Source organism: Limulus polyphemus, unplaced genomic scaffold (assembly GCF_000517525.1).
Source record: "Limulus polyphemus unplaced genomic scaffold, Limulus_polyphemus-2.1.2 Scaffold214, whole genome shotgun sequence".
Lineage (NCBI taxonomy): Eukaryota > Metazoa > Arthropoda > Merostomata > Xiphosura > Limulidae > Limulus > Limulus polyphemus.
In genome coordinates, this window is record NW_013665824.1 from 342,174 (window position 1) to 353,035 (window position 10,862).

Consider the following 10,862-nt stretch of genomic DNA (forward strand, 5'->3'; position numbering starts at 1 on the left):
TATTTTGTTTGTTGTTGTTGCTGTGATTTTACAGTGAGAAAGAAGATGCTTAAACAGTGTTGGTTTTATTATTATACCTGAACATGCCACTGATCCAATACAGTGCACACACTTTTGTTGCGTTATTGTATTTTTATAATGAGAAAGAAGATACTTAAACTTTATTATTATACTTGAGCATGCCACAAATACTGTACAATGCACATATTTTGTTTGTTGTTGTTGCTGTGATTTTACAGTGAGAAAGAAGATGCTTAAACAGTGTTGGTTTTATTATTATACCTGAACATGCCACTGATCCAAATCGTTAAAGTAGCAGTCAAAAATGCAGTAGCCATGGTTTTAATATATTCACCAATCAAGTTTTGTATTGAAAAAAATACATGTTTTTAAGTTTCGCTTAAAAATGAATAAAACTTTTCTACAAACGAGGCCTTGGTTTCCATCATTTATTGATCGTATACATTCCAGCCAGCAAACTAAAAAAAAGAAATACTTAGTTTTGTAGGCAGTAAAGTTAGTAACTCTCGGGCTAACTTTTTATTTCTTAAGAGGAAGTTAAAGCTTTTGTACCATGAGAATATTAATGAAAAACAAAACTAATCTAACAAATTAACATTTCGTGAAATATTTGGAAACCCATGAATGGTACAATTTCCATTTTTATGTTAGTCGAGAGTTTCTGCTGATTATCTCCATCTTTAATGTTTTATACGCCGATTTATTGGACAGTACTCGGCATACTCCTCCCAAGAGCAGCCCCTGGTGGTGTAACAACATTCTTCCATAATGCCCCTTTTTCTGATACCTCTCCGACGCCTCTTTGTGAGTGTGTAGTCCTGAAAAATAATATGAGCTTTTCGTGGGTTTTCAAACAGAGAATGTTGATCTGTAAATGAAACAAAAAGAAATTAATCGAATCGTCACTACATTTCTGATAAAAATACAAGTTTAATAGAAGATTTGCTAATAAATACTTGACCGATACTGTTAACAAAGCTATGAAGCCTCGTACATCCAAGAAAAATCCCACTTCAAATAGGTTAAGTTGGGTGTTTAGTGTAGCTGAAACACGGTTATAAAGAGCACGATTCCTATGTTTTATTAATTAAACAGTTTACGCACATACACTTTATTTAGAATCATGTTTCTTATACAGAGTGAATATAGTAATAAAACCTATTATCATTAAAATCGCTTAACTGATTTATCATATTTACGGTTAGCTTTAAATATAGATTATTTTTCTAGTCCAAGTTTCCAATACTTAAAAGCCCTCACAGGTTAAGAAACGAGTTTTCTAAACTGCTTATCAAACATAAAAAAAAGAATATACGATATGTTTCATCTTCAACAATTTTAGTTGGTTTCCATTGGGTAACATATTTAAAGGCCAGTTCTCGGTCGATTTCAGTTTAAACGTTAAGAGCAAATAGGGCAGTTTATAATAATCAACAACGAATTAGCGGTTATTAACCTGCAAATAACTGCAATATCTAAGGGTTTATGGCAAAACTGGATTCAAAGGTTTATGTGACGATAAGTAAGAATTGACTAAACGACACACGCCTAACTGATATAATGATGCCTCAGTCCGAGAAGTGACCCGACGACACAAACATGTAATGGCTAACCAGACTCAGTAATTTTGCAACACTAAATTAGCCTGATAAAAACCACCCACTAAGATAAATAGGCGTGTCCAATATCAAATAACACAATATTGGAATGGCCCATAAAACCAATATAGAAAACGTTGCATTACATTTTACTGGACACATATCACATGTCATCACCTATAACACACAGACATATCAAAATGTAAGATAAGATAATGTGCTTTAACTTTTAAATTCAATGTAAGAAAATAACATTTATTATGAAAACTTAATACAACGGCGGATGATAAAATTCAGATGATCATTTGAAAATGGAATAAACTAAAAAATTAGTTAGAACGCAAATAAACATAATAAACAAAACTTAATTTTTAAATGTGATGGACTTTAGATGTGAAAACTTTAGTGAAGGATACAATTGGTAGTTAATATTAAATATGAACTAAACAGTTCAAACTTAAACAACTATGTACATAGCAATAACACAATACATTACAGGAACGTAATAGAATTAATAAAACACAATAATCTCCCAAGCAACAGATATTCAAACCATGGAAAGTAAAATAATATTATACTTGTCGTCAGACATTAGTACTGAGCTTAGCATAATTTCAACACTACGCTCTATATCTAGTCTCTTAGGGATTGTCAAGAATTATAAGAGTGTCTTTACTTTCCTTCTTCTCTCTAACCTCGGCTGTTTGTCTATTGCAGCAGTATTCCCTCTGGAAGTGCAGTAAGACTTTGATATGATGTTGTTTGAAGTTACATCCCACAGTTGAACATTGTTGATACTTGTAACCTTTCTTATTTTGCTGCTACTATTGTGGTGACCAACTACTGAATGTTGAAGTCATTGATCATTTAGATACCAGCTCGTTATGCTTAGGGGAAGCAGTAAACTTAAGCATCCCTTCCTTGTCAGAGGGTGATTAATCAAGCAGCCCACCCTCTTTCATTTTGTTTTAATGCAATTCGGTGTTGTTAAATCTTCTACCACAAGTGGAAGAAACGTTTGGTCAATGTCCATAAATATGGGAACGTAGAGCTCCAGATTCTAGAACCTCTTTTGAATGTAAAGTTTTAGAATATCCTATCTTTTCAAAATAACTGATTATAACCGTATAATTCTACTTAAATATTTGGACAACAAATGGGCCAAACTATTTTAGTGATAATACGTTATCATTGCTCTAGTTACTTATAGTCAAGCAATTATAATAATTATCACCCATTGTCACAGCTGCTGTTAAAGATTTATGTATTCCCAACCACAACATGTAGAATATTGATGATGTCATTACAACCATTCTTCCAAACCGTATAATTGCACAGGTGTATTAGTTCTTCGTCCTCTAGCTTACTCTAAACTGTCAGAAAAATATTTGTGATTTTCATTCTACTTTAACTGGGACGAGGTTATGAGTGGCAGTGCTCTAATATCTGTTCAACTCCAGAGTCTTGGTCCAACTAGTGCTCTAAAGGCTCACGTGACTTCCAAAGTTCCTGATTTGATGGATTGTGTTATCTAATGATTATATATGGTCCGATCCATTTAGACAAAAAAAAAAATGAAGCATTTCCAGTAAATCACATAGCCAGGGCCACCCCCACAATAAACTGTATCTGATTCACTGTCTTATCATAACGTTACTCGTATTTTATGACCAGTTTGCTCATTTGGTGTCATACATATTCATGTGTGTGTATGTGTGTCCATTAACATAGCTAATAACTACCCAAAACGTTCTTATACGGATTGTGGGACATCTGTACTAGAAGGTGAATCGCACAATATATCAACAGGAAGCGCAACTTTTCTGACTAACTGTTTGAGAAATAACCAGTAGAGTGCGTTAATGTTGCTTGTTCGCCGTAATGACATGTGACAGGTTATAATCCCATAAGCTCTTACGTTTATTTTCCTATTCAGACAGGACAAGCTCACAAAATTTGTAAGCATATGCTTGACAGTGGCTTATTTATCCAGACCAACAGACAGGTAATGATATGCTGAAGTGTATTTCTTCACTATACCTAATACTCAGCGTGATTCAGCAAAGAACAGATTGTTAAAGTGTATCTCCTAAGGCATTCCAAATTGAGATATCAGTTTCTCAGGTAATGAATGAACTACAGACTGCGCTAAAATGTAAGGAAATGTTTAAGTTTTTCACCTTGGTAGTCAAATAATCAGTTATAACCAGCTCTTATAAATTATCATCCTCTTTCTCTGGGAGGGGTTAGCAAGAGTCAGGGTTATCTGCTACAATAGAACTCCTACAACTCTCTGTTGCAGTTTCCTACGGCGTAACAAGATTTTCTTTAGAGGAGCATCCCAAGCAGTGTGTACATAATTTCTCCACATTCGTATGGGAATGTGATCAACATATTAATTGTAACGTGAAACACACACATCATGTAAGGTTTAGAGAATCTTCTGCTTCAAATACCCCTGGACCATTACTTGCTTCACAGACATGCTCTGCGCTTCCAAAAGTTACAGTAGCAGTATAGCACTCTATCTTGTAGTTCTACTCCTTCATAGAACTGCCAAATATAACATGCTTCTGCGCTACAATCATTATACTGTGAAGCTCATGCTTCAACTTGTTGTACAACAAGACGTGGTTAAGTTAAATCTGGGTATTTCATTTGCTCATCCATTTGTTGTTCTCAATTGGTATATATTATTCGTATTTTTATATCAGAACAAGTAGAAATCACTCTAGTAACTTTGTCTTTCACAAAAGCGTTATGCACTGGATTAGGGCGTTCTAGAAATACAACTGATGTTACACAATAGTGAGTAAACCTAAATGTAAATCCACGTTCCTGGTCTAGATAATATAGTGCAGTGAAATTGTAGTCTTACACGTTGTTCTACTGTGTAAAGTTATACATTCTTGGTGTTCAAAGCTCTGGCTACTTTAAGGACGTATGGTCCATACTAAAAGTGAATTTTGTCCGTATAAACAGTGGAAGTAGTTTTTAACAAGCCTTACAACTGTAAGCATTTCTTTCTTTAGCATGCCATAATCACATTCAGCAGCGGCTACCATATGATTAGGAACATGGTTATATGTTTCACACCATATTGTACAATTACCATATTAATAGAATATAAAGCTATATGTTCCACACCATTTTGAATACGTGAGAGAACTGATCTAATTCCATTCTCACTATTGTTCCTATTCAAGATGAGTGAACTACTGATCCTAGATAGGTTAGCACTGCCTTTAAAGTATGTGACCACCATAGCTCCAAGAGGAAAGAACCTAGAAACCTGAAACTTTGTACCCATACTAAATGGACCTGAGCATTATTGCTTATCTACGTGCATGCGTGCATGCGCGTGCGCATCTTTTTATGCGAAAACCCACATAGAAAAGAAATGTGACCACCATAGCTCCAAGAGGAAAGAACCTAGAAACCTTAAATTTGCATCCATACTAAGTGGACCCTGAGGGCGTGCACCTGGATCTTACTTATCTTATCCACGTGTGTGCATGCATGCGCGTGCGAATTTATTTAATGAGGTAAGCTAGAGAAAAATAACGAAGAAAAGAAGAGATTCCTTATATAACACCTTATAATATATATAGAAAAGCCAGTGTGTTTTGGTAACAATGCATTCCAACAATGGCGTTTATGTCATGTTGCTTAGCAACAAAAGTATATAGGTTATACTTTTATGCTAAAATGGGTTCAGAATACACACACACTGACATAGTCATCTAGAATAAATCAATCTAATAATCTGAGCGAACCGGGTACTTTCGCCAGTTCAAAATAAACCCGAATACTGCGAAATCCTGTGTGATCATTTTCTCATAGGACACTGTCAACTCAATCTGGTTTTGGAATATTACTTCTTAAGGGATATTGTTTACTGGCCACATCTTATCAGGAAACGTTAGAGATGCATCTATCTAGTGATGGGGGTGAGGGAGCACCACAGAGACCTTCCTTCATAGTCTAAGCACACACCTTAGATCAGTAGTGTCCAGAGTTTTATACCGGGAGCAGGAAATGTAAGCAGGATAACATAACTAGCGTTTTAGGTTGCAAATCTGAGTTCTCGGTTGAGGAGTCAAATAATGATTCTTTGGACTACTTGGTGGAGTGCAGGCAAACCATTCATATCTAAAAAGAAGATTTTCCAACCTTGGCCCATTGCAACAAGCAGGAACATATACACAAATACTGAGTACTCACTGAAGAATATTTTTATTATTTGCAAAATACTGGCTTAATTATGTTAAGAATTCGAGTTCGAATACAAAGTTAACATACACTGAGTATGAGAAAAAAGATACGTGGAACATAATGTAAGCAGTCTATTAAGCAGTTTACTGTGTTTCTCTTCTGATAGCTCAGCATAAAGCTTGAGGGCTTATTGTGTTAAAATTTGGGGTTCGATTGCTGTACTGGAGGCAACATAAATAGCTCATTGTGTACCTTTATGATTACCAGCGGCCCAGTGATTAGCGTGCAGGACTGTAGCTAAATAAAGTTTTTAACAAGGTGATTTTTTCCGCATATTATTTCTCTAGTTTTAATCACCATTGTGGTTAGTTATTGTAAGTTGTGACCAAAGTGATATTTAGTTCTGATTCAGGAGCTTGTAATTAATCGTAAATTATGAAAATTGAAAGGATTATCCTGTGTTATGTTTTTAGGATGAATTTTATAAAATCGTATATTTCATTCATCACAGTTTGAATGTGTTTGATGACTTGTAGGTTGATCCAAATCTCAAATATATCTTCTATGAAACGATAACAAAATGTTGGAGTTTTCCCAGTTATATAATCTGATCTTGTTGTTTAACACACACACACACTATAAAAATCACAAAATTCTGTTTGCAGTTCAAAAACATTTGGTTTGTCGATATTCCTCTGAAGTAAGAGTTGACCAACACCAATTAGGGATATCAGCAACAGAAATGTTATGTAGTTCTATAATTCTCCATGCTCCTCCATGAACTGCCCAAATGTGTCTAGAGTAAATGAATCTATTTTGTTACTTATTACACGATCCTCATCAGCTGGACATTGTGGAAAATGTGAACCCTAAAAACGTGTCAAAACGAAGTCTAAAAGTGGATTAACAAAATTTTCTAATCACACTAGGGGTTCTCTTTCAGAAGTATCATTTTGAGCACTGAGACTAATGGTCTTCATGTTGAGAGGCTGAAGACTTTATGTATAAAACAACTGTAATGGCTCAGTAATGTTTTTTTTTGTTTTTTTACCGAAGCTGATAATGTTAGTAAATCATAGTTATAATTAGTCAAATGTAACTCTACCCTCATATAAGCGAAACACCAAAACGTCAGTAATAAATTTAACTTTTAACATTAAGAAGATCGCAACTTTTTCAGTTAATTTTTTAACATAACAGATGATTCACTTGAAATAATTGGCCACTAACGTTAGTTTAGGTGACTAGTTTGAGCTTTAAACTTCCACGACAATAAAACTTGCGCTACAACAAATATCTAGATCAATAAAACGATTTTTGCTTTTATTATAATTATATTTTAACTTAAAAAGGATAGAGATTTTTCTCCAGTAAATGTGAGCCTTTTCTCGTTAAAATTACAGCGAAATATCCTAAAAGAAAAACAAAGGATTTCTGGTCATTTATTCCTACGATAATAACGACTTCGGTTCAAAGTTTAAAATAACGTTATATAATAACATTAAGAACAACTGAGGGAACAATCTTTGAGCTTTCGAAAACAATCTAAATAATAAGATTCAGTGTCTGTGTGTTACGTAAATCCTTCGAAACCACTGATAGAACTGACTTCTAAATGGTATCAAACAATTGCTTCAGTCCTAAGGTTTGTACAAAGTAAAAACTTTCCCCCTCAACCTTCGGGGGACCCGGAAACTCCTTCTCCTAAACTACTAGATTCACCAACTTCTAGTTGGTGCTAAACGAATCATATCGGCCCCGAGGTTTACACCTAACCTGTTCAGAGTACCCGGGTATTTCGCGAAGACATTTTTACATTTTACAGGGATTTCCCGATAGCGGACCCCAAACTTAACATTGATTTACATTAGAGTACATAAATAAGCAGGTCTACTAATTACCATTCGTAAAGAAATTAAACTTGCATTATAGCGGCAATGATCATTAAACTGAAAAAGTGGTTGAAGCATTAAATTTCCCTGTAAATACGGGCCATAGGCTAACAGGTTCGCTAATACCGATATGTTGGTGAAATATTCTAACACACTGTCTTATTATAATGATAGAAATGTTACATTATATATATATATATATACACACATCTTAAACACACAAACGTACAACAGGAAGTTATTTTGCTCTTCAATGATCTGAAAGTAATACGATTCTACTAAAAATGGTAAAGTCCTATCTCATTAATTGACACCTATCGTAGTTTTAGTAGTGACGGATTAGGTAAAACTATCCATGTCCATTGTTGAGAATTAAACTAAAAACTAACCCAGAACCATAAGTAATGCTTCTTCTGATAATGTTTTTTGAGTGCTTTCAATATTTTAAAGATTGTTTGTTTGGAATTAAGCACAAAGCTAAACGATTGGCTATCTGTGCTCTGCCCACCACGGGTATCGAAACCCGGATTCTAGCGTTGTAAGTCCGCAGACATACCGCTGTACCACTGGGGGGGCATCTTTTTAAAAAAAGTTTACACTTCGTTTCTCTCATTATAAAATTGTAAAACGTCGTTTTTTTGTTTCTCGGATTTCGTGCAAAGTTACTCGAGGATTATCTGAGGTGGCTATCCCTAGGTTAGAGGTGAGAAACTAAAGGGAAGGCAACTAGTGAACATTATCCACCACCAACTTTTGTGCTACTACTTACCAACGAATAGTGCGATTAACCATCACATTACAATCTGCGTTTTAATGCGTTTTGTAAACACCGTTAATTGACAATATTGTAGTTTATCAATTAAACGTTAGCTTATTTTTCTTTTATAAATTCTCGTCAGATGAAAATAGTGTTGGAATGATGACTTAAAGATCGTCAGCTTTGCATACAGGATGATTTGGGTTCCTAACTTTTTCATTATTATTAGGGCCGGGCGTAGCTTAGTATTTACGCTCCCTGGATTGTTAGTTCGAGGATTCATTGTTCGCATTCTGTTGGCGCATAAAAACAAATGCATTCTATACTTTGGGATCGTGGGTGCGCTATAAGAGTAATGATCAAACCTGTGTATTCAATAATATAAGAAAATCCCAAGAGTTGGTGGTGGTTGCTCTAGGGACTGCTATATGTTATACTGTTAGCCCTTAGTGTAGCTTTAGGCAAAAATTCTAAAACAAAAAATCATTGTTAGTAACAATGACTAGACTTCTTAATCCACGCTAATACATGTTTATATTTAAAAATCGTCACATCTACTGATGAAAACATTAATTGATAATTAACTTCACATATTCTTATTTTATTCTGAAAATCTGAGGCTTTACTCATTAAAAGTCTCAAACTATATTAACTGTGATATTAATGTTAACTGATGAAGGCAAGAACTATTGGAGAATAGATGAATAAAAGTTATTTACATTAAAAATGATAGAAGACCATTTTTACGTCATGGACCTGGTGGTCAGGACACTCGACTCGTAACATACTAATCACGAGTTCGAATTCTCTTACACAACATACTCGTCCTTTCAGCCGTGATAATGTGATAGTCAATCCCACTGTTCGTTACTAAAATAGTAGCCCAATAGTTAGCAATATCTGAAGTTGATCGGCTGGCTTCCCTTTAGTCTATCACTTCTAAATTAGAGACAGTTAGCGCAGACAGCCCTCGAGTAGTTTTGCGCAGAATTCAACAAACAAATTTATGTCACATTTTTTGTTTTTTTTTTGTGTGTGTGTGAATATAAGTTTGATTTCATTATTTTTTCTGCTACTGTGTGGAATATCTAATTCTTTTAAAGTTCTTGGTGATTTTTCCAGTATATAAGTGCTTCTAATTACGGAAATTAGTATAATTACCTTTGGGTTCTTTTTTAATAATGACGAAATAGGCTCCTTACGAAGGACATTTGTTAACATTTAATTCGGTTCTATACACGATGACGAAACAAATTGATATTTATGATAAACACTTTAAGATCAATTCAGTGTATGATTTTGAAAAAAAGCAGGTCACGTTTATTGTAATAAAACTTTGCGATAATTAATCCAAAAGTGTTTACCTTTAGTTTCATTTATGAAATAAATCTTTGTACATTAATGTTTAGAAATTGCTCAACAGATGGTAGCAGGTGTACTTAAAGAGAGTCTAAGATAATTATAGTATTTTGACACTTGTGTATAAAGGTTTAGCTATGAGGTCACCACTCTCACCATTATTATGTGATTTATATATGGATGTATTTGAAACTAAAGCCATAAATAATGCAAAATGTAAACCTAATAAAGTATGTAGATGACACATTCTTGGTGTGGAAATATGGTAATAAGGCACTAACAGAGTTTGCTCACTATTGGAACAGCATTGAACCATCCATACAATTGACGTTTGAAATTGAGAAAAATAATAGTTTGCCTTTTCTAGATGTATTGGTGAAAAGGAATGTACAACGTAATTTAGAAACATCAGTTTACCGGAAACCTCTTTCTGTTCTTATGCCCCCACACCAGGAATCATGTCATACTAAGTCACAAAAAATGTCTGCGTTTTATAGTTATATTAACAGCGCTTTGAAGATGATTTAAATGATTTAAAAAACGAATTGTTATTAATTAAATATATATATAGCAGTCGAAAAAGGTTTTAACCCAGATCTTATAGATAGGGCCATTAAGAAATTCACTAATACTATAATAATTGATCAAGTTAGTACTTTAAAACCATATGTTCCAGGTTTAACTACTAGTTTATTTAAAGTGTTCAAAAAACAACAGATATTCTAACCTATATTTAAACCGATGAATAATATGAATCAAATCTTAGGTACTACAAAAGACAAAATACATTTAACTGAAAAAAACTGGAATATATAAAATAGAATGTGAATATGGAAATATTTACATTGGTCAGACAAAACATAATTTTAAATACTGCTTAAATGAACGTAAGGGATATGTAAAAAATAAAAAAATACTGTAATATTAGCTCAACCTAAAAGTGTAATAGGTAATAATATTCGTGAATCGTTAGAAATAATAAAACATAAAAAAGATCATGTAGTATTAAATAGAGATGAA

The 10,862-nt window shown here is 33.9% G+C and overlaps 1 protein-coding gene across 2 annotated transcripts in view; it reads right to left on the reverse strand.

The window, feature by feature from the left end:
• Nucleotides 1–475: 475 nt before the first annotated feature.
• The window catches only part of LOC106478466 (probable insulin-like peptide 7), a 28,807-nt gene continuing 18,420 nt past the window's right edge, over nucleotides 476–10,862 (reverse strand). For both annotated transcript variants that reach the window (XM_022382076.1, XM_022382075.1), the window contains one exon: nucleotides 476–889. In XM_022382076.1, coding sequence (XP_022237784.1) covers nucleotides 702–889 — 188 coding nt within the window. In that variant the 3' untranslated portion in view covers nucleotides 476–701. The remainder of the gene's footprint in view (nucleotides 890–10,862) is intronic.